This window comes from Conger conger, chromosome 6, assembly GCF_963514075.1.
Source record: "Conger conger chromosome 6, fConCon1.1, whole genome shotgun sequence".
NCBI classification, from domain to species: Eukaryota; Metazoa; Chordata; class Actinopteri; order Anguilliformes; family Congridae; genus Conger; species Conger conger.
In genome coordinates this window covers 45455407-45480583 of record NC_083765.1, presented here as the reverse complement: position 1 = coordinate 45480583, position 25177 = coordinate 45455407, and the positions used below count along the sequence as shown (strand labels likewise).

The 25177-nt window shown below is 48.3% G+C and overlaps 1 protein-coding gene across 1 annotated transcript in view; it reads left to right on the top strand.

Moving 5' to 3' along the window:
• The window catches only part of LOC133130757 (docking protein 4-like), a 73333-nt gene that overhangs the window by 30435 nt on the left and 17721 nt on the right, over positions 1-25177 (top strand). Inside the window, exon 2 of the mRNA XM_061245579.1 lies at positions 9022-9325. Coding sequence (XP_061101563.1) covers positions 9260-9325 — 66 coding nt within the window. The 5' untranslated portion in view covers positions 9022-9259. The remainder of the gene's footprint in view (positions 1-9021; positions 9326-25177) is intronic.

Here is a 25177-nt window from a genome sequence, read left to right as displayed (position 1 = left end):
TTTAACTCCATTAATTGCGTTAGGATGTGAGAGTGGGAACTCGATGAGGCCTGTTACTTCATTAAGGACAAAATGCCTAATTAACCCACGGGTTTCAAAATATTAATTTAACCTGCTGCTCCACAGCTGTCTGTGCCGTTCACCAGAACTGTCAAACTTCACTGACCAGTGACAAGAGATATCAGTCTGTACACACACACACACACACACACGCACACACACACACACACACACACACACACAAACACACTATGCACCGCACTCACACACTCAGGCACACACGCTCACACACACTCACACACACACTACACACTCTCACACACACACACACACACACACACGCACACACTATGCACTGCACTCACACACACACTACACACTCACACACACACACAATGCACTGCACTCACACATGCACTCACACACTCACACGCACACATTACACATACACACTACACACTACACATACACATACACATCCACATAAACACGCACACACACACGCACACACTAGGCACCGCACTCACACACACCGGCACACACGCTCACACACACACACACACACACACACACACATTACACATACACACTACACATACACGCACACAGGCACACGCACACAGGCACACGCACACATACGCACACACACTACACGCACTACGCGCGCACACACACACACATTACACGTACACACTACACATACACACAAACACGCACACAGGCACACACACATACGCACACACACTACATGCACTACACACACACACACACACAGTACGCATATACACTACACAGAAACACACACACACTGGCTGGTCTATCTTTGTTGTGTCCACTCCTCTGGCTCTTGAAGTGAATTGTTTTGTCGATGTTAGGCGCTGCCCGTAATTACTCGTGGGGAATTGGAGTGAAGTGACTCATGAAATTGACCTGAGACTCACAATCAGCCCTCTTGTCTCCTTCTATTGCCTTTAGAAAGAGGTGAAAGTGTCGCCTAGATCTTGCTCTGTGATGCCATCATTTTCAGAGGGCCTGAATGTTTACCTGCGGACTCAGGGTTTCACTGCCCTGGTTTGACCTCACGGGCATAGTTACTGTCCTTACCTGATTGGCTAGTCACTGCTCTGACCTCACGGGCAGAGTCGCTATCCTGACTTGATTGGCTAGTGACTCCTCTGACCTCACGGGCTGACTTTATTGGCTAGTGATTGCTCTGACCTTATGGGCAGAGTCACTGTCCTGACTTGATTGGCTAGTCACTGCTCTGACCTCACAGGCATAGTCAGTATCCTGACTTGATTGGCTAGTCACTGCTCTGACCTCACAGGCACAGTCACTGTCCTTACCTGATTGGCTAGTCACTGCTCTGACCTCACAGGCAGACTCACTGGCCTTAATTTGATTGGCTTGTCGTTACGGTGACCTGGCCTGGTTCCCTGGATGAGGTCAGCCCCTCCAGCTGAAGGAAGACTTAATAAATAAAGGAGGATGAGAGAGGAGGAAGGGAAGAGGGCAAAGGTGGTAGGGAGGATGGGGGAGGAGGAGGAGGAGGGAAGCTAATCAACGGGAAAAGAAGATGGGAGGAATGAGAAAAAAGAAAGGCGACAAGGGTGTGTGAAAGACAGACAGAGACATTATGTCTCCTCCACTGAGTGGCTGTTTCAGGGCCAGCAGTTAATGTTCTCCACCCCCCACAGAACACCTCCCTCTCTCTCTCTCTCTCTGTCCCTCCCTTCTCCTCCCTCTCTCCCTGTCTCAAACTCAATCTCTCTCTCTCTCTCCCTTCCCCACCCTCTCTCCCTCTCTTTCTCTCTCCAATGGCGTGGGCCGTTTTGTTAGAAGGCACAAGGTGAGGAGGTGGGAATGGGAATCCCATCGGGATGAGGCGGTGCTTCTGCTAACTCCCTGTGGAGCCAGGGAACTGCCCTCCTGCTCCCGTAAGCTCTTCCCAAGCTGGCGGGATTGGCGGTTGCCGGGTGCCCAGACGCCCAATTAGAGTGTGGCAGATGTCAAGCTTCTATGCCATGGTGGTGTAGTGCGGGAGGGGCACAGGAGAACCACTGGATGTGGTTTGATGTGATGAACACAAAATTATGGGTAGAGACGAAGAAAGTGCAATTTCTGCTCTCAGAAACACACACACTAACACATGGACACACAGAAATGCACACAGACACACACACACACATACACAGACACACACACAGACACTGAAGCACGCACAGACACTGAAACACACAGATACACATACACAGACACACACACTGGTTCACCTGCCTTGCAGATGTGTGGATGATTGACTGATTGATTGATTGACGGGTTGATTGGCTCTCGCTGATTATGAGCTGGGGGCTTGGTGATGGAGGTGGGAGATGTGACCGCCATCGCACCCACATCCACCAGGGTCACGGGTAATAACCGTGGCGATGCAGTGCTTTCAGTTTCTTAGTCTGGCAGTAACAAGTTTAAAGCTGCCAGCTTGGGTTCTGGCAGGTATGTGTTTGTAAGAAAGTACAGTTATGAAAACAGCCCGAACTGCACACATCTTGCGGTGTGAGGGAGGGAGCGAAACGGTCTCGTGTCAAACCGGAAAGGGCAGTATTGGGAGGGTGTGGGGCGCAGTCTGACTCAGAAGGCCGGCCAGCTCTCGACCCACGTCCAAACGAAAATATCCCAGGAAAGCGGAAGATTTATAACCGCAGCACCTGCACATCGCAGCGAGCAGCCATCATTTCCCTTTTCCACAGAAGAGAATCGCTCTTCTTATTTCCGCCCTCGGGTTAAGAACAGAGGGGTGCAGATCTGAGGAATTCAGTGACTGCACTCGGAAAAGATCAGCGCTCCACATTTTCACTTAAAGACCTACTTTTAAATATTTCAGCACGCTTCTTTCAGCATGCTGTCTTTCATCGCCGAAATGCTGTTATGAGCTGCGAACACTCAGGATATAACACCACTTCCCTGATGAAAGCAAGGTGTCAAAACATTTTTCTATTCTATCCTCAGCTGAACTAAAACATGGAGTGTGTCTACATACCGTGCTCATCCTGGGCGCTTCATACACAAACCCTGGTTTCATTCAGTCCCTGCCAACCCCAAAAAATATAATAAAGCCCACACTTTACAATAAGGTTACATGAACTGATATTAACTAATGTGTTAGATAACAAGTGAGAAGTTAATCTTTACAGCTTTGCGTAGGTATTTGCACATCATTAGTACAATAGATACTGCCAATTCATATTGGAATGAAAACAAAATAGTAAATGTATTTGTTCATGTTTAACTTGTACATTTATCCTAGGTTTGTTAATGTATGTACATATTAATGTAACTAATGAATTAGTTAGTAGTTATCAAATGCATGAACTAATGAAAAGTACATTTCATGCTTAGTTAATGCATTTGTCCATCATTATTTCATGTTAAATACATTAGTTAATGCCTGGTCGTGTAACCCTTATTGTGTGTTGAAAATAAATGGATAAAGAGTGAAGAGTGAATAAAAGTGGGTTCTTTGAGGAGTTGTTTAGTCTGGTGTGTGTTTAGTCTCTGTTTATCGTCTGTGCCCCTGTGACCCCAGCAGTAGATAAACAGAGGTAATCAAACCGGGGGCTCGGAGAGAGTTTTTTTATGTTTCGGCCGTCCCTCCGATCGGCGCTCTGTCCCACGATGCCAGGCGAGACGCCAGCCCTTTTCACCAGGCCGCTGTCAGAGAACGGGAGACGCACGTCACAAACGCTAACACGCACGTCATGTACATACGGCCTCTAAGAGAGGGCTCTCTCGCCTCCTTAAAGATAAAGTATAGATGATAAAGAAATACCATAGCAATAAAGTATATATGATATATATACACTTTGTTGATCGTAGCAGTACTGTTTATTAGTTCTTCACAGTCATCATCATCAACATAATGTGGATGAGCTATATCTGAAATAACATCTCTACAAAAACTATTAAAGCAGTCAGTACACTCAACAACTACAGTGTATGCGGAAAAATAAAATGCTCAAGAAAACAGCGTAAGTCCTAAGCAGAAGAGGGACAGGGATGATAAAGTATGTATTATTAATAAATACTTTAATGATTAAGTGCATACAGTGAGAAACATAATTCAATGGCTGCAGTACAGGCCTGGCAGAGCTTCACCAGGGAAGAAGCCCAGCATCTGGTGATGTCTATGCGTTGCAGACCAAATATTTAAAATGATTAGTTTATTATACTTTATGTTACATTATTATATAACGGTTCATCCGATATGGATGCAAATTAAAGCTGATGGTCTGCACTTCAACCACAATGTCATTGTATCCTATCAAACTGAAGGTTTGAAAGTTTACAAGGACTGGAGTACAGAACCAAAATAACAAAAATGTGCCACTATCCAATGAATTATGGTGCTCATTGTATGATAAAGAAATACTGATATATAATAATGTTAAATACTGTAATGCTGAGGTATAGGTGATATATATATGATAAAGATAAATACTTTAATAATTCATGTGGAGCTTGTGGGGTAGAGAAGAAAAACAACAGCGAGGCAGAAATGGTCAGTTGGAGCGTGCGAGTGCAGGCATTCGACCAATGGGCTTGGGTCTCCGGGGAATGAAAATCTATCCCGCTGTTTTGGTTTTATCGTCTGATTTGTCTCCCTGCACCGCTGGCCGCTCACTCACTATCGATCCAATCTCAGCTTCCCCCAGTGAACTGAGGAGGCCTCTGTCTCTGTCTCTGTCTCCCTCCCTCCCTCTCACTCTCTCTCTCCCTCTCTCTCTCTCACCTTTCTCAGTCTCCTTCACTCTATCACTGTCTACTCCTCCTTCAGTCTCACTCTATCACCGCTCTCTTCCTTTCTCAGTCTCTCAGTCTCTCCCTCTGTCTCTCCCTCTCTCTCTCCTCCTTTCTCAGTCACTATCGTACTCTCTCCCTCTCTGTCTCTCTCCCTCTCTCCCTCTCTCTCTCCTTTCTCACTCTCTTTCACTCTATCACTGTCTACTCCTCCTTCAGTCTCACTCTATCATGCTCTCCTCCTTTCTCAGTCTCTCACTATCATACTATCTCTCCCTCTCTCCCTCTCCATATCCCTATGTCATTCCCACACTCAATTTTCTGTTCAATTTTTCAATGTCAGTTTGTCCTATTGACATCTGAAAGCACGTATTCGTAATGGCAAAGCAATACGGAAAAAAAAACCTTTACTACAGTATGGTGCAATATGATTTAACTAGCATTAACTCCAACATTCTCCCTCGTTCTTGTCATTCCATTTTATTCTTACTTTCACACTCTGTTGCTCTTTCTCATCCTCTCTTTCTTTCGGTTCGTTCGCCGCCCCGTGACGGCGCTCCCCGCATGTGGGTGATGTAATCCCGCTGTCTTCCCAACAGGAATTCCGATGTTGTGGCGTTCCGGCTGGGAGACTCGAAAGCTGGGGGCTGTGGTGATAAACAAGACGATAATGTGATGCAGGAACGCTGCCTGAAGCAGTGGGGGTGGGGGGGGGGGGGGCAGGGAAACAAGGAATTTTATAGTTTTTCCACTAAGTCACAGACACCACCCCCCATTCCATAGCATACTGATAGCAAAAGGCCTGGGAATAATGGCATTACCTCACACACTCGTGTGATAAGGCACCTTACGCAACGATACATTTTTCCATGTGTGGAGAGTCTGTCGACTTTCTCCATTTGGTCTTTTTTGTAACCGTAACAAGACTGGTCTGATGATGTTTTTTATACATTTAACAACATACACCAATGATATCGAGGCTTGATACGAACTTAGTTACAAAATATGGAACTACTAGAAAAATACTGCTTGAATGGGCAATATTTTAATTTGGTTGTACTGAGACATGCACACTGTCGTATGTAGAAATGTGTTTGTTCTATGGGATGTAGAATGTGTTCATTCTATGGTATGCAGATATGTTTTCATTCTGTGGTATGTAGAAATATTAATTCTATGGTATGTAGAAATGTGTGCATTCTATGGTATGCAGAAATATGTTCACCTCTATGGTATGTAGAAATGTGTTCATTCTGTGGTATGCAGAAATGTGTTCATTCTATGATATGTAGAAATGTGTTCATTCTATGGTATTTTGAAATGGTGTTCATTCTATGGTATGTAGAAAAATGTTGTGAAATGTTGCAGTTATTGCTGCTTTCAGGGTCGTTATAAAAGGGGTGTTAGGACACAGTAGCTACTGTGAGACTGTCTGGTTAAGAGTAGAGGGGCTGTGAATCGTGTTGAAATTCTCACGCCGCGCACAGTGGGTTCCTCAGGCAAGGCGAGGATGTTTATTTACAGCTGAGTGAAATCTTCTGTGACACCCAGGCCTTACAAACATCGTACCCAGCCGCACGCGGGCCTATCCTGCTTTTCCATGTCGTTGGAGTTGGAGGTTATCTCTGTCAGCCATCCAGACCTCACTCCACAAACCCCCCTCCCCTCCCTCTCTCTCTCCTTTTCTGTCCCATCCTCTGCCCACTTGGCCATTCTCCATCTCTCTTATTTTTACAGTTTTATTTGTGTTTATTTTGGGGGGGGGGGGGGTTATTTCTACGTGTGTGGGTTTAAATTCTTTGCTGTTTTATTTTTGCATTTCTCATGGTTTTTGCTCGTAGAGTTTATTTGTCAAACATTGAGTCTGTCTCATTTATGTGGTAAAATAGAGGGGACTCTCTCTCTCACATTTCTGTAAGTGGCACACATCTGCCTTCTCATAGAACCCAAAGACACACAGACAAAATGTAGCAAAGCGTTTATTTAAACAGAAATGGTGGCGCGTTGAACATCCAATTGCAAACAGTGGGCGGACTGACTGACATAGTACGGTTTGCTCCTTAGGCGTCTGAGAAGACGTTCTCCGGCCTTTAAAGCATAGGCCTATGTCATTATTGATTCTGGCCACACTCACCAAACGGGTGCAAACATTCCTCAAAGCCTGTTGCAAAACGTTGCACACCGCTGAGAGAAAACATGTTGTTCTCCCAGAACGTAGCAAAACGTTTTCAGATTGAAAATGCCCTCAGCCTCTAAGCGAATGACGTCAGTCCACATCCTCCTCTGCTTCCTGTCCGGGTTTCCTGGTTTGTCTGTAAGTTCTGCCCCGCCCGCTCAGCGTGGCCTCGGATTGGCCGGTGGCCGCAGCAGCGCATCGTCCCTCTCGCTCCGCGCACCGTCCCGGGCGGCTCAGTCTGCAGGCTGTCGCCGTTCCACCTGACTGGGCAGGACGGGAGTTTTGATTGATTCGGCTAATCATTGTTTGATTGAACCGATTTAGCCGCTCTGCCCCGGCCCTGGGGAGCGCGCGCGGCACGGCGCAGGGCGAGGACAGCTGCCGAACGGCGCAGCCCGGCCGTAAAACCGCCTCCTGTCACCGCGGAAACGGGCGCCGAGCCGTCTCAGCCCCGCCGCCACACCTGACACGCCTCAGACCTGGCCCGCGCTCACGCCCCGCTCCGCGGGGCAGTCTGACCTCTCGTCTGGCTTTGACCTTGAGTCTAACGCTGAACTGCACGTGCTGCGAATGTGAAAATAAAAAGCAAACTAACAATAAAAACACCTCTCTGTCCCTCTCCCGGCTGCATCGCACGCTGTCCACTCCATTCTATCCCCATGAAGAGCAGGGGCTGTTTTTTGGAATGTTTTTTTTCAGTGTTCTAGAATTTCAGTGTTCAGTCAGTGTTCTATCGCTTTCAATTGCCAATAACAATTGTGAAATCAGCATTAGAATGTTCAGTTCAGAGCATTCCAATCTCACATATTAATCTTTAAAGGGTTAAAACTCTCTCGCTCTTCCTTTCTCTTACCCTCTCTCTCTCTTACCACCTCTCTCTCTCTTACCACCTCTTTCTCTCTCTCTCTTTGTTGAGCCAGCAGGACTAATACATCATGACCTGCTGTCTTCCCTCCTTCTCTATTTACTGTATTTTCCTTTTCCCCCATCTATACATCTCTCCTCTCCTCTCCTCCTCCAGGACCTTTCCCAGGGCCCGTCCGTCTCCCTGCCCTGGAGCGGGTGTTTGCCCTGAGACGGATCTCCTCTCTGCCAGCTAAAACAAACAGCACTTAGGTGTTCTCCATGCCGCTTCGCCCTTTAATTAGCAGCTCCGTTAAAGTTTAATGTTCCGCGTGCGTTGCCAGGGAGATATACAGTCCCAGCGTCCTGGGAATGTGTCCGTGTGTGTCTGTGGCAGCGCGGTGATGACATCATTGCATTCAGTTCTGGAAACGACTGTGAGGTGTGTTTGTTTGCTGTGCCTGGTGTGGTGTGTGTGTGTGTGTGTGTGTGTATTGGTGGTAGGTACATTTTATTGCATTCTTGACTGTTCTGTAGGTGGTTCACAAAACCTTTATAATCTATCTAGTTTTCATTCAACTTGTCTCAGCATTTGAAGAGTTTGTGTGTGTGTGTGTGTGTGTGTGTGAGAGTGTGTGTCCATGTGCGTGTGTGCACATATGTGTGTGCGTGTGCATGTGTTGTCTCTGTATGCTATGAGAAATGCACAGCACCGTTTTTAGGGCCGTTGGATATGTCCAGATGGTCATGTTTTGAATAGCAGAAGCAAAGCTATTTGTGGTGAAATACCTTGAGCAAGTAACCTTTTTGCTGTTGACATAAATGCATTGTACGAATTGCAGTCACGCTAGGTATAAAATAATGGATGGAGAATGTAGGTCCGTGAAGTTCAGCTATGAAATCGATTAACATTCAGGAGTGTTTTCGTTGGGGATTACAGCGTGTTTAATTCCCGTAATGATTTCTTGCTTTTCTGGCAAACTGAGCTAAAGAAGCTGGAATAGCAGTTTGAACGGTGTGTTTAGTCCGGTTTAGAAGTGCAACTGTCTGGATGGGTGTACACCACCCAGGGTAAAGGTGTCTGCTTAGCAGATGAATTATGCAGAGCAATATGAGTGTGTGTGTCTGTCCCTGCTATTCTCACCCGGGGCATTTTTCCCCATAAATAATATATTATTTTTTTCTTTATTTTGTTTCTATTCTTCCAGGGATTGTGAAGAAGTGATGAGAAGAGGAAGACAGGAGAGCGGGGAGAGGGAGTGAGAAGAAGCTTCAAAGAGGACGGGACGGAAAACGGAGAGGGAGAGAGAGAGAGCGGCAGAGAGAGAGAGAAAAGCAGAAGAGAGAGTGACCGAGAGAGGGAGAGAGGGAGGGGCAGGCTTGCCGGGCGGCTCAACGGAAGGTCTGGATGCTAACCCCCGCCGGCCCCCCCCAGCTCTCACAGAGATGGCCTCCAACTTCAACGACATCGTGAAGCAGGGCTACGTCCGCATGCGGAGCCGGAAGCTGGGGGTGAGTGCGGAGCGCACCTGCGCAGGATGGGATTTACACCGCCAAAAAGTCTGTCTTAAGTGTTTTAGTCTTGTATTAAGACTTTTTTTTTCTCAAGTAGAAAATATTAGCTTGTTTTCAGTTGCTGTTTACTTGACGAGTGACATTTTCTCACCCCGTTTGTGAATCTTGAATCGAGTCCAACAGTCACACCTCATTGGCAGTATTTTTGTCTTATTTAGTAAAAGGGTTCTATAAATAAGATTTTAGGTCTAGATATAAGACTAGATTACTTGTTAAGACTTTTTCTTTGTTTTGTTTTTTGCAATGTAGGAAGGGGATTCAACCAATAAAGAGGATACACTGCAAAAACTAAAAATAAGTCAGTCTTAACTAGTATTTTAATCTTATGTTTACACTTAAAATCTTTTTTATACTGTATTACTTTTTTGCTTGCTAAGTAAGACAAAAAGATTGCCAATAAAGTGAGGCAGTTTGCTAATTTCAAGTTCATTGGGTAAGAAAATTTGACTTGTCAAGCAGCAAAAAGTAATTTAAAAAGCTAATATTTTCTACTAGAGAGGGAAAAAAAAGATTTGAAGTCTCATTACGAGGCTAAAACACTTGTTATGACAGACTTTATATTGCAGTGTGTCCTCACCAAACTTTCTTTTTAATAAGTTTGAGGAATTGGAGTAAAGTCGTGTTCTGACTGAACAGAAGTGAACAGATGGCTAGCCTGTGCCACAGTAAGCTGTTTCTGAAGTAAACTCTTTATCCGTGTTTCATTTCCAGCTGAGTTGCTGTTCTTGTTAGCCGGCTAACGAGCTGCGTTCACCGGCTCTCGAACCAGCTGCGTTCTGATGAGAAACATGAAAGATCGTACTCATGCTCCAGGTTTTCTACTGAGATACATTTGCATTGTGAAGTGTGCATTTTAGGGTTGCCAGATTTTACTGCATATACTGCAGCAAGAAGCTTAATTACGAACGAGGTTTGGAACTATGGTGAGATGAGGGTTGGTTGTCACTATTGGAACCTTTCGTGGACAGGACCAAACTACAAACTGCTCTTTTTTTATCGATTAATCAGACCAGACATTATATTGTCCGGTCGGGACAAACAACCAGACCTGTACAAACCATTTTAAAAGCAGCCATCTGGCAACCTCAGTGTCCCCTCTCTGCCCCAGCTCAGTCAGCTCCTTCCTGGAAACAGAATAAACCCCCCTGATTGGTTGAAACTTACAGACGCACGTACATGCCCCTGAGGATTGTGTCTCTTTGCCGTAATGAAATTATGGTCTGGATATTAGGAATATGGCTTCCCGTTGTTCAAAGGCGATTTCTGCACTGTGGCCTAATAAGACCGGCATCAGTCATCCCTGATTCAGGTTATAAATATGGGTCATAATCATAAAGCACTCTAATTTAGCTCAGACCGCCCCAGGCACATTCATCATGTCAGCCTCATTGGCTCCCTGCATGGGGGGGGGGGGGGGGGGGAGCAGCTTTAGGAAACACTTTAGGCCCTTGGCGATAACGAGTTCCGGACTGCAGTCTGTAGTGGAGTTTTTCTAGAATGTTCCGGGCTTTTTTTTATTACCTCTTGGTGCTGGTGCTCACGACCACAGTGTTCTCGGGTGGAAATGACCTCACAGGAAGTTGGGTGGGCGGTCGTCGGCGATGGCGGCGGCGTGGCGGTCTCGTTGTCGTCCGTGTGAGAATCGGGGCTTTGCTGTCAGCACGCTGCGTCAGTCCTCCAGGGCACACACAGAATTATTGTCAGCTCTGTCTGTAAATCCGCTCTGAGGCGGCAGATTTGTGCAGCTTATCTTGTACTGCTGGTGCCCCCTCCTGATACAGTCTCTCCCTAATTGTCCTCTTGCCCCTGACCGCACCACAGCGGACATCCTTGGCCCCTCATTCACAGGACCCGTGCTATCACATCTCTGATGTCACTTCCTCCCTCCCTAATTGTCCCCTGCCCCCGCGCACCATGTGAGATATCCCTTCACCCCTCCCTCTCAGGCCTGTGATGTCACTTCCTCTCCACCCCCGGCTGTAGTTATTTGGTAGTTTGTGCGCCTGATCCCGAGGTGACTCCCGCCCCCCCTCCCGGGTTCCAGATCTTTCTCTGACGCAGGACGGGTGCGTCGTCAGCTCCGCTGCGGTTGCCGTGGCACCAGGAGGGCTGCGGTGTTCTGCTCTCCGGGGAGTAAATGCGACGAACACCTAAGTGTGATTTATACACACCCTCCTCCTGTTTCTCTCTCTCCCTCTCCCTCCTCCTGCACCACTGTTTCTCTCTCTCCCTCTCTCTCTCCCTCTCCCTCCTCCTGTTTCTCTGTCTCCCCCTCTCTCTCCCCCTCTCTCTCCTCCTGCACCTCTGTTTCTCTCTCTCTTTCTCCCTCTCCCCCTCTCTCTCCTCCTGAACCTCTGTTTCTCTCTCCCTCTCTCCCCCTCTCTCTCTCCCTCTGTCCATCTCTCCCTCTCCCCCTCTCGCTCCTCCTGCGCCACTGTTTCTCTCTCTCCCTCTCTCTGTATCCCTGTTTCTCTCCCTCGCTTCCTCCCAGTCTCTCCCTCTCCCTCTCTCCGCCTCTTTCTCTCCCTCTCTCTATCCATCTCTTGCACTCTCCCTCTCTCCCTCCCTCTCTCCTTCTCTCTCTCTGACTTCTCTCCTTCTCTGCTTGTCTCTTGCCTTCTTTTTGCACTCTCTATTTCTCTCAGTCTATTTTTCCTCTCAGTCTATTTTTCCCGTCTCAGACACTGCAGAAACAAAAAAGTCTTAACAATCATTTTAGTCTCATATTTAGACTTAATCTTATTTCTATTACTGTTTTGCTAAATGAAACTCAAATTGTGCCATTGACGTGAGACTGTTTGCCTCATGTCAAGATTTTCCATTGGGGAAAGAAAATTTCACTTGTCACACAAACAGCAACTTAAAACAAGTTAGTATGAAATAATAATAAACCTTTTTGCAAGACTAAAACACTTGTTAAGACTGACTTTTTCTGCCGTGTTTTGCCGGGGTAAAGTCTGTGAGGGAAAACTTAGGAGAACTATTATTCCCGTCTTTTCCTCTTTTTCTCCTCTTTTTCTCTGCCGTGGTTTCTCACCATTAGCTCACCTCAGGAGCTTTCCCCCATCCCTGTTGCCTGAGGCTTGCTTTAATGGTGGTCTGCTGTAAAGCATAGCATGACAAATATTGTTTGATATCTTTTGGAGAAATGCCTTTTATTTGATTTGATTTGAGAATGTGAGCACTTCCACTCCGTAGGCGAGCTGAAGCACACACAATTACAGCAGAGGAGGCTTTTTCTGGAGGGAGGGGCTGCGTTTTCTGACGATAACTGCTAGCCTGCAGGTGATCGGTAAGTACGTAGCGGGTGCTAATTTAGCACTGACCCAAAGAAGCGTGGCTGACCTCCAGAGAAACTGCCTCCCTAATTTGTTGTTATTGTATGGTATCGATCCCTCCACTGTCAGAAGCTTAAAACAAAGATTATTTCTAAGCTCTGGGTTGTCTAGATTGCTGACTGCCTGCGTTCCTGCGTCTGCAACAGCGCTGGCGACCTCAGCTACCCCGACTCTTCCGCGCTGAGAGTGGGTGCGGTTGCCCACGGCGATGCCAAAGCCAATTCCAGGAAACGGGGGCGGGGGGGGGGGATCTAGGAGATCAGCGTGCCGTGATTGGCACAGGTTTTTGGCCGTATTGCCGGCGGGGCAGGTCAATTTACCGTCAAAAATTGATTTTCTGGCGGTAAGCCCTCCCGTCCCTGGGGCGGGATGGTATCCCACTGCCTCCCCCCCCCACCCTCAGTAAAAAGGCAGCTAATGATGCAGATAGAAGCTGATAGAAGCTTCCGGAAGGGTGTGGAGCCCAGCCGGCTCTGCCTGCGAGCGTGTGAGTCACTCATAAGCTCATTTTCATCTTTATGTTTTATTAATGTTCCGGCGCTGAATCTCTCTCTGCGCGCCTTCTGGCTCCGCGCTCCGAAACGCGTCTCCCTGTGGAGGCGGGGTCCCGGCCGGTGATTGACAGCTCGGGCTCCCTCCCCTGGGTTTACCCACAACCCCCTCCTCCCCCCCACGGTCCGGCGTGGTGCCAAACGGCGAACAGGCGGTTCCTCTTCCTGCCACATCCCGAGCCAGCCACCGTGGCCATGATCAGCTGTGTAACGGTGACCTGTCTGTCGCCTGGCGGCTCCTGCCAAATCCTGCCCCCCCCCCCCCCCCCCCCCCCCCGCCTAGCTCCGCACCTGGTGCTGCCTGCCCATCACCCTCCTGAGCTCTTAGCAAACATGGCCGCCGTCCTTCAACGGTGACAACTTCTGTCCTTCACCCCCCCCCCGAAAGACCCTCCAGATCAGGAGCGGCTAATTAACTCCCGGTGTGTCCCCCCCCCTCTCCCTCTCCTCCCAAGGTTCAATTAAAAACCAAGAACCCAATCAGGCTAATTAGTGCTTGCTTAACATTGGATTCCTGACTGCGTCTTGCTTCAGCGGCAGACTGGGTAACTTCTAATTGCTCAGTTAGTCCGTCTCCTCAGTCAAACCTCCCCCCCTACCCGCTCTCCCCTCGTGCGTTTCGGAGGACCGAGGAGCTGCGCTCGTTTCATCAGAAGAAGAAGCAGGACGGATGACCGAAAGCTCACAGTTACATGTCTTCTCTCTCCCATGTTAGGGCCCTACCACTTTCTGTACTGTTCCCTAACTGAAACACAATGTGCTGGAAATACACTGCAATTAATTATGTTATAAGTACATTCAAATTGTCTCAAGAATATGCGTTTCTTGCAAAGGTTATTGGTGTGTGCTGAATGTTTCCTGGTCTATACAGTGGACCCCCAATCCCCCCCTCTAGTCATAAACGTGAGATAATGTAGGATAATAGACCAGGGAGCAAGGGAGGTGGAGTTATTAAGCTAAGTTAAACTAAGCTAAGTGAGCACGTTCATGACAAGATTCATTCTGGTTCGGTAAGCAGATGCGTCACATCACAGGGGCCTTGAAGGACCCCCTCCCCTCTCCTCCCCTCTCTTCCCCACACCCCCAGTAAAACGGTGCTGTGACTCACCTGTGCGAGGTGCGGGTGTGATCAGACATCGCACAGCATCAGGCTGTTCATTAACGGAGTATTTATAGAGCACAGATTCACACATTCATCGGTGAGAAAAACAACTGCGAGCTGTCAGAGTGCACTGCGAGGTAGGCTGACTGCTTCCGCCTTGTTACGTTAATTAATAATATCATGAAGTTTGTTTCCAGGTACCTACAGGCTTTTTGATTCAGGTTTGTGTGTGTGCGTATGTTAATAGATTTGTTTCTAGAGGGACTGCAGCACTGGGTTGTCATTGAAAGGACTTTTTTTTTTACATTTTCCACATGAAAAATCAGGCACATTAAAAATGAACATTCCAGGTTGGAGAATGCTGTTCCCTAAACGCCGTCGTGAGCAGTGTTCAATCAGAGGCGGGTGATTACTCACGGACCCCGCGTCCCCTCGGCGACGGCCTCCGTTTGGCGTTCTCAGCTTTCGACTTAGCACAGTGGTGGCGCGCCGCGTAAACGGCGAAGTCCGCATATACTGGCCGGAAATGATTTGTCACAACTCAATGGTGTGCAGAAAAAAACCCCATAATAAATAAGGAAGGACAAACATGTGACCGAGCAGCGGGGAGTTCTGTCACGGGAACACCCGAGATGAATTTACTGAATTAGATGTCAAACATTACAGCTGTTCATTGCATTTGCACCTCTTCCCTCATAAATCTACGACAGATGTGTTGCCACAGGAGCGTCGACTATGAAAACAATGTTTAAAAATAGATCCCCCCGCTTGACAACGTGATAGTAGAGAAGATTATTCAGGCGCACGGAGATTGGACACACGACGTCCCGCTGGAAAAACTGCGTTTTTAAATTAATGTTGTCATTTACATCAGCGCTGATGCCATTACAGACACAGGTAGCAGGCAGCCATCTCAGCCCACTGCACCACATGAAGCTGCCATTGCTGTTCAAAATGTAGCTCTTTAACATCCGCTCCGCAGTGACTTACACCGCTTTATTTATTTATTCCTTTTTATATGCAAATCCATTTATCTAGCTGGATACTTTAGTACGGCAATTCGGGTTAAGTGCCTTGCAAATAGGTACAACAGCAATGTCCATCTTGGGGATTTGATCCTGAAACTTTTGGAGTTACGAGGCCAGCCAGCTCCGTATCCATTGCGTTCGACTGCTGAAAGTGAAAGTTGTGTGTGTGTGTGGCATCTGACCAGATTCCATTGAGGGCCGCATATGCAATGCAATGCGAACTCACGATAATGGCAAGTAGAATCAGAAAAGCCCAATAAGAAGGGGCTAAAATATGGGGCTGTCTGAGGAGAACCCAGACGTCTGGTCACCCTAGTGATCCGCCATCGGCAGGTGAAGGTTTTGGGGTGTACATCCTTCAGGGGCGGCCTCGGGGGGGGCTGTGTACGGGCGCTGTCAGGTCACGGCTCTGGATTGAGCGCTCGGTTTGAGAGCTGAAGGAACCGGGCTCAGATCAGTCTGAATATGAGAGCCGCACGATGAAACGGAGGCGTGCTCCACACGTTCCATCTCCTCCCCCATCATCTGCTGCCTGCGTGTCCAGCCTTTATTATGAAGGGGGAAATGAAGTCAGTTAATGATAATCCACTTCCGTCTGTGGCACTGACTCTCAAACTGCAGCCGGGGCCCCCTGCTGGTCAGGAGGGGACGTTGAATGGAAAATGGCCTTGGAACAGGCCAGCATCTGCCTGTGTTGACATTCCTGCATTTTTCTCAGACAAACTGTCACTCACGTCGCAGCGGTGAGTGAGTGTGTAGGCTTGCACTTTTCATGAATTTCAACGATGGTAATTATATTTCATTTCAGTTTAAATTGTTTAGGCTCAGAGGTCCGCCGAGATCTTAATTACTTCAGCAATCTCTGTTGGAAGAAAAAGTCCTTGAGAACCGCTGTTCTGTTGCATTGTGGGAAAGATCCCAGGGGTGCTGTGGGAAATTTTTGCTTGTGTGTGTGTGTGTGTATGTGTGTGTGTGTGTTTTTGTCTGCAGTTGCTTCAGTGCTGTTCCTGTCTGCATGTCTGTCTGTCTCTCGTTATTGTGAGTTATGTTGTCATTAGTGAAGTATCACTGTTCAGCTGCTGTTCCTGTCTGTCTGTCTCTCGTTATTGTGTGTTATGTTGTCATTAGTGAAGTATCGCTGTTCAGCTGCTGTTCCTGTCTGCATGTCTGTCTGTCTCTCGTTATTGTGAGTTATGTTGTCATTAGTGAAGTATCACTGTTCAGCTGCTGTTCCTGTCTGTCTCTCGTTATTGTGTGTTATGTTGTCATTAGTGAAGTATCGCTGTTCAGCTGCTGTCCCTGTCTGCATGTCTGTCTGTCTCTCGTTATTGTGAGTTATGTTGTCATTAGTGAAGTATCACTGTTCAGCTGCTGTTCCTGTCTGTCTGTCTCTCGTTATTGTGTGTTATGTTGTCATTAGTGAAGTATCGCTGTTCAGCTGCTGTTCCTGTCTGCATGTCTGTCTGTCTCTCGTTGTTGAATTATGTTGTCATTAGTGAAGTATCACTGTTCAGCTGCTGTTCCTGTCTGCATGTCTGTCTGTCTCTTGTTGTTGTGAAGAGTTATGTTGTCATTAGTGAAGTATCACTGTTCAGCTGCTGTTCCTGTCTGCATGTCTGTCTGTCTCTCATTATTGTGAAGAGTTATGTTGTCATTAGTGAAGTATCGCTGTTCAGCTGCTGTTCCTGTCTGCATGTCTGTCTGTCTCTCGTTATTGTGAGTTATGTTGTCATTAGTGAAGTACCACTGTTCAGCTGCTGTTCCTGTCTGTCTGTCTCTCGTTATTGTGTGTTATGTTGTCATTAGTGAAGTATCGCTGTTCAGCTGCTGTTCCTGTCTGCATGTCTGTCTGTCTCTCGTTGTTGAGTTATGTTGTCATTAGTGAAGTATCACTGTTCAGCTGCTGTTCCTGTCTGCATGTCTGTCTGTCTCTTGTTGTTGTGAAGAGTTATGTTGTCATTAGTGAAGTATCGCTGTTCAGCTGCTGTTCCTGTCTGCATGTCTGTCTGTCTCTCATTATTGTGAAGAGTTATGTTGTCATTAGTGAAGTATTGCTGTTCAGCTGCTGTTCCTGTCTGCATGTCTGTCTCTAGTTGTAGAGTTATGTTGTCATTAGTGAAGTATCACTGTTCAGCTGCTGTTCCTGTCTGGATGTCTGTCTGTCTCTCGTTGTTGAGTTATGTTGTTATTAGTGAAGTATCACTGTTCAGCTGCTGTTCCTGTCTGCATGTCTGTCTGTCTCTCGTTATTGTGAGTTATGTTGTCATTAGTGAAGTATCACTGTTCAGCTGCTGTTCCTGTCTGGATGTCTGTCTGTCTCTCGTTGTTGAGTTATGTTGTCATTAGTGAAGTATCACTGTTCAGCTGCTGTTCCTGTCTGCATGTCTGTCTGTCTCTCGTTATTGTGAGTTATGTTGTCATTAATGAAGTATCAGTATGTTCAGCTGCTGTTCCTGTCTGCATGTCTGTCTGTCTCTCATTGTTGAGTTATGTTGTCATTAGTGAAGTATCAGTATGTTCAGCTGCTGTTGTTGGTTAAATGCAGTGGCATTACCAGAATGTCATCCTGGGGTGGGAATTTGGGTATAAAGGGTGAACAGACTGGGGGGTGCTCTTTGGTTACTTGGAGATAGTCCATCAATCCGCAGCAGGGTAATGCGTGTTTCTCTCACGGATCTCTCCGGAGCAATGCCCACCAGTAGCCCACCTGTAGCCCCGGTTAATGGGGTGTGGGTTTAATACCCGGATAACCGCTGAGCAGGTCTCCAGCGCTCTTAAGACCTTCAGATATCATGGGCCCTGTCCCTCTCTGCCATCCCCTCCTCCCCTCTCTCTGCCCGGCAGCCATGCTAGCTCACACTGTACATTACATCCAGGGGCGGACCACAGAGTTATTTGTGCAGGTTAAGAAATATGAGAAAGCCCCCCCCCCCCCCCCCCCCCGGCCCCCCATGCATTTAGGGCATTTAGGGCAGTCTGTAAGTATTTGGGCAGTGACACAATTTCTGCCTATTGTTTAGGCTATGTCTCTGACAGTTTTTTTTCCAGTCTCATAATGGCTTCCTGATCTCTCATTGGCACAACACTGGGCCTCATGTTGGCAAAAGCCAATAACAGACTCCAAAGGCAATAAAAAGCCTGGAATCAAGACGGGATACTAACAGCTCTCTTATACCTGCACTAAGGAAGCATTTGAGAACACCTGACTATTCAGAAACAGCTGTGAAGCTATTTGTTCCAAGTATTATGGTGCCCTGAAATGGACGGACTTTGTTTTCAAACGGCTGTGTTTCACCTGATATGGATGTAAATACACTTAAATTAAAGCTGACAAGCTGTCTTCACGTTACCCTCCTGTTCATAGTTTCCAATGTGCTGCAGTACAGAGGCAAAGACAACAGAAGTTGTCCAAATACTTATGGAGTTGCTCTGTATGTATAAACACCTCTAGGGGCGGCCTGTAGCGTAGTGGGGACGCGCGAGGTTGGTGGTTCGATCCCCGGTGTAGCCACTTTAAGATCCGCACAGCCGTTGGGCCCTTGAGCAAGGCCCTTACCCCTGCATTGCTCCAGGGGAGGATTGTCTCCTGCTTAGTCTAATCAACTGTACGTCCCTCTGGATTAGAGCGTCTGCCAAATGCCATTAATGTAATGTAATGTAACTAGTGCCTGAGAAACACTTACTCTGTTAGAACCCTTTATCTCTGCCCCCCGATTACAGTGACGTCTATCCAGGGTCACATACACAGCATAGCTACATCTGTGGGTGGTGCAGTGGTGCAGTGGCTCGCACTGTCATCTCACAGTAAGACGGTCCAGGGTTCGAGCTCCGCCCGGGCCTGTCTGTGTGGAGTTTGCATGTGGATTTCCTGTGTCCACACGCATGCAGGTTAGGCTGCTCGGAGGGGCCTTCACAGGGCGCGGCTGTAAAAGTGCATGCATGCTCAGTCAGCATATCCTGTATAAAATCTTCTTTTTTTTTCATTGCTAATTTAACATACAATCCAGTTACTCAGCTGCAAATGTAAGCAGTAATCAGTAAAACTGCTGTGCCCCAAATAGGACATGACCCTGCAACTTCTCAAGCTCAGCTCCATCTCCAGTGTTGCGCCCCGGCTCTTAGCGGCCCAGCGCTGCACGGCGTGGGTATGAGGAGGTTCTCAGGGCTGCTCGGCCTGGCGAGCCCGCCCGTTTCCTCCCGCGGTGTTGGAGCGCGCTCAGTGCGAGCCCCGAGGGCCTCTGCTTCGGCTGCGGTTGCCGGAGAAGCCTTTACAGGGAACTTTGTGTGGAAAATCGAGCGGTCGGAGAGCAGGAGGATGTGGAATGGAAGAGGGAAGGGGATTGGTGGTGGTGGGGGGGGGGTTGTCACGGCCGACGTATCTCTATTCCTCACTCACTCCCTGGGATTTGAAAGACGGCATGTTGCCGTGACGCCCAACACCGCCCCCCCCACACCACCTCGTCATCCCGCAGATCCGCACACACAAGCGGAACTGGCACGAACTGGCTGTAGCCAGACAGACAGGCTGGCAGTGTGGAGAGAGGATGGGGAGGAGTGGGGGAGACGTGGCTCTGTGATGGTGTCCTGGGGGTGGGTGAGAATGTAAGGGGGGGGTTTGTGGGAGTGGGGGACAGGAGTTTGCCTTCTGTAGCGGAGCGGTTGGTTGCAGCAGCGCAGCCTGCGGGAGGTCCACTGCCTGCCAGCGATGCATGCAGTTTGGGCCGACATAAATCCCCCCCCCACATACACACCCTCACCCCCCACACACACACACACACACACCCCACACGCGCACACACACACACGCGCGCACATACACACACACACCCACAAACCCCCCTGTGTCTCCCACTCAAATATCAAAATTCTAATTCAAACTGCCACCAATTGCCTCAACAAGCTAGATCACAGAAGACCATTTTCCTCTACCTCCCTCCCTCTCTTTCATATCCCACCTCCTTCATTTCTCTTTCTGTCTCTTATCTCTCCTTCTCTCTCCCTCTCTCTTTCTGTCATGTTCTCTTTCACCTTCCCTCCCTCTCTCCGTAGTCTCTGTCCTCTCCTCCAGGGTGGGGTCTAGAGTGACATAAAGCCCATTCTCTCCCGCTCACCCTGAACGGTGAAACGCACAAGACCTTGAAGCCACGGTCTCCTGCCTTCATTAGCACCACTGATTGGTTGGTTGCACAGTGTAATTAATGGTTCCCACCTATCAGAATGCGTATGGTCTCCATCAGCTGTTACTCAAGACCTGGACCAATCACGTCACAGGCGAATGCTCTCTTACCTATCAGTGCTAGGCAGGTACCCCAGCTAGCGCAAAATGTTCTCACTATGTTGCTGCAATGTTGTTGCAATGTTATAACATTGACCAAACGTTCCAGTAACATTGTGAGAACATTTTGTGTTCGCTGGGACGTGTGCCTGAGAGTTTCTAATGGCAGCCCAGGTGCCACACTTTCTGTACAGGGCCAAATCAAGAAAGAAATATGACTTTGTCCAAATGATATGAATACTAGTACAGAATGGAGAAGTCTCCACAAGCCTTTCAAGTTGTGAAGTACTTTCAGGGATTTTTTTTTAAACCTCTCGACAAAAACAGCCTGTGCCATCAGCAACGACAGGTGCAGACTGAGAGAGGCAGAGGTGAGTCTGAAGGTGAATCCTGATCTTCACTTTCATCTCTTTCTCTCTCTTTCCCTCTCTATCTCCTTCTCTCTCCCTCTTTGATCTCCCTCTCTTTCCCTCTCATTCTCTCTCCCCCTCTCATTCTCTCTGATCTCCCTCTCTCTCCCTCTCTCTCTCCCTCTCATTCTCTCTCTCCCTCTCTCCCTCTCTCTCCCTCTCTCCCTCTCTGTCCCCCTCTCTCCCTCTCTCTCTCTCTCTCTCTCTCTCCCTCCCTCTCTCTCTCTCTCTCTCTCTCTCTCTCTCTGTCCCCCTCTCTCTCTCTCTCTCCCTCTCTCTCTCTCTCTCTCTCCCTCTCTGTCCCCCTCTCTCTCTCTCTCTCTCTCTCTCTCCCTCTCTGTCCCCCTCTCTCCCTCTCTCTCTCTCCCTCTCCCTCTCTGATCTCTTGACAGCGTGTAGAGCTGAGGGAGATGGGCTGACTCATCTCATCACGGGGTCTGAGTGAGTTGGGATGCAAATTGAGCCCCCCCCCCGTCATGGACCCCTCTATTAAAACACCTGTCCTGCGTCCCGTCAGCCTGTCCTGCGTCCCGTCAGACTCCTTTTTCAGGAGTTAGAAAGTGACAATGTGAGGAGCGAGTGCTGGACAGGCGCAGCTGAGAACGTCTCCAGGCGCCGTTTGATCTTCCGCTCGTAGAAGAGTTTGCTGTGACGTGCTGGGATCGATCGTGTCTTTTCCTCTCTTCTTCTTTCTCTCAGTCTCCTACCCTTCCTGTTCCTGACCTGTTTGCCTTTTGCTTTCCTTCGATTTCTGATCCCCAAATATCCCTCTCTCTTTCCTTCCTTCTCCCTCTCTCTTCACTGTCTGTCCACTGGCCACCTCTGGAATTGGATTGGTCAATCCAGGTGCCACCCCTATTTTTCCACCTAAAATAGCGCATTATCATTGGCTAATATAACCTCTCCTGGCCACCCCATGAACAATATCCCCCCTGCTTCCTCCCTCTCTCTCTCCCTCGCTCCCCATGTTGTGGATGCTCACTGCTGCCCTCTGCTGGATATTCTCTATAGGCGGTTAAAGCACAGTAAAGTGTTAACATGGCTGTACAGTTAGGGCAGAGTGAAGTGTTAACATGGCTGTACAGTTAGAGCAGGGTGAAGTGTTAAGATGACCGCTGGTGTAGTGCCAGGATCAGCCTGGGGAGGTGCGGGGAGGCGGTGCCTGTCAATCAAAGGGGCTTGGGGGGGGAGCGAAACGGACTGCGGTGGATTCGCCACAGTCAGCCTGCCACACACTCTCCGCTGATGAAACCCTCTAGTGTGACCCCCTTCTCTTCTTAATCGTGCGTGTGTTTGAGAGAGAGAGAGAGACAGCAGATGTCAGTTAGTGATTTTGTGAGCATATGTGCGTGTGTTTGTGTACATTTTTGTATGTGTGTGTGTGTTTGTGCATGTGAGAGTGCACAGTGTTGAGTTTTGTTTTTAAGCGAGCATTTGTGTTTTTGTGCATGTGTGTGTGTTCTTGTGTGTGAGAGAACAGTGTTCAGTTGTATGTTTGTTTTTGAATTGAGTTGTTGTGTTTTTCTGTGCATGTGTCAGTGTGTGTGTGGGGGGGGGGTGTTACTTGGAAACAAAAGCCATATAAATACAGCTGATTTCGATTTCTGAGTGATTTAGCAGTTAAAACGCCTTTAGTGTCAGCTGTGTTGATGGGCTGTTGACAAGCACTTAAACTACCAATAAATAACCAGCCTGTCTAAACTCTGCATGCATTAACCAGCGTATTGTGTGTGTATGTGTGTGTGTATGTAAACCTGTGTGTGTGTGTGTGTGGACCTGTGTCTGTGTGTGTGTGTGTGTGTGTTTTTGTGATCCTGTGTGTGTGTGTGTGTGTGTGTTTGTGAACATGTGTGTGTGTTTGTGAACCTGTGTGTGTGTGTGTGTGTGTGTGTGTGAACCTGTGTGTCTGCATGTGTTTGTGAACCTGTGTCTGTGTGTGTGTTTGTGAACCTGTATGTGTGTGTGTGTTTGTGAACCTGTGTGTGTGTGTGTGTGTGTTTGTGAACCTGTGTGTGTGTGTGTGTGTGTGTGTGTTTGTGAACCTGTGTGTGTGTGTGTGTGTGAACCTGTGTGTGCGTGTGTTTGTGAACCTGTGCGTGTGTGCTTGTGAACCTGTGTGTGTGCGTGTATGCGTGTGTGTGTTCATAGCGTTTTAGAGGATAGGAGAGGATAGATGCCCAATCTCATCCTCCTAGAGGAGAGAGAGAGGTCTTGCGAGATGGAATCAGTCTCTCGCCATTCAAAACAAACAAGCAGGGCTAGGTAAGCCTGGTCTGATCGATCCCACACACACACACACACGTACACAGAGCTGCTAATTCCCTCGCCCCCGCCTCTCTCAAATCCGTCCTGTTCCCCCGCCAAGGACAGGCTGAACGTAAAGCCCTGATTGATTCTTCTCGCCCCGCGAAGGTCAGGGAACCAGTAGAAAGTTCAGTGTGTACAATGCCGTTGGCTGCGAGGGGAGGGGAGGGGAGGGGAGGGGAGGGGAGGGGAGGGTTGTTTTCCCTTCCCTCAGAGGTGAGCTGTGGAGGGGGGTGAGGAGACTGCGGAGGCAAATCTGACCTCACCTCACACACCGCCCTGCTGCCCCACCGCCTGCGACAGGCCTCTGTTTGGTGTTCTGGTGCCGCCCGGTCCGTGTGGCGGCCCGGATCGACGGGTCACGGCGAGGAGAGCTCTACGGTGAGGGGACGGCAAAGGGCCGCCGGAAACCGATGGCGGCCTCGTCCTGCGCTCTCAACTTAATTGGCCGGCGGTTCCGTAAAACCGCCACCGAGCGTCTCTTGTTCTCGCCGATGCTGATCGATGTGAGGACAGGCTCGGTCAACCGCACATGTATCACATGACCTGTGGTGCACTGGTCTGATTGGCTCACTGGGTTACTTTGTGCTTGCACTTGGGTTGATGTCAAACAGGACAGGGCAAAGTGACATACACACACATACACACATAGACACACACATGCACACTCACTCACAATCCATCCCACAGATACAATCATGATGTTCAGGTCGGACTGCATTTTCATTATTATTCATTTTCATTTCATTATTCCTGCTGACAGGATCTTGCTTTATTTGGCACTAATACCTGTGTAATTACATTTTTATTATAGATGAATACTTGTGTAAATACATCTACTTACAGCTAGAACTGCAAAAACAACCTTAATTCATTCTCATTTTCCCATAATTATGACATGAATTTTGTGCTGAATGTTGTATTACACTAAGTATTATATAAGAATATATACATTGCACAATGTAAATGTGTAATTATGCTGTTATCACTGGTAATAAGGCCACATAATGTAAAGTGGGATCCAGAGTGTGGACAGATTTGAGCAGAGGCCTTTAGACAGCTCATTAATATGGTTCATTCATGGGTGGTGATGTGCATGAATACAGATCTTTGCCCTGCGTGTGGAAAGGGCTTAATAATGGAGCTTAAACAGGATGGGGGGGTGGTCACTTATGTGGCTTGTAAAGTATTCAGGAATATTGTGATATTTAAAAATGCATGTTCAGTGGTGTTGGTGTTCCACCCTGTGAGTTTGTTCCGGCTGTGAGCCCTCTCTTCCTCCGTCTGTGAGCCCTCTCTTCCTCCGTCTGTGAGCCCTCTCTTCCTCCGTCTGTGAGCCCTCTCTTCCTCCGGCTGTGAGCCCTCTCTTCCTCCGTCTGTGAGCCCTCTCTTCCTCCGTCTGTGAGCCCTCTCTTCCTCCGGCTGTGAGCCCTCTCTTCCTCCGTCTGTGAGCCCTCTCTTCCTCCGTCTGTGAGCCCTCTCTTCCTCCGGCTGTGTGCCCTCTCTTCCTCCGTCTGTGAGCCCTCTCTTCCTCCGGCTGTGAGCCCTCTCTTCCTCCGTCTGTGAGCCCTCTCTTCCTCCGGCTGTGAGCCCTCTCTTCCTCCGTCTGTGAGCCCTCTCTTCCTCCGGCTGTGAGCCCTCTCTTCCTCCGTCTGTGAGCCCTCTCTTCCTCCGGCTAGAACTCCGATGCTTCCGCTTGGAAGCCAGATGAATGGCGTGTTTAATCCCTGACGTCCAGTGATGTTGCTGAGGTGTGTGATTGTACTGTCTCTCAGTGATGT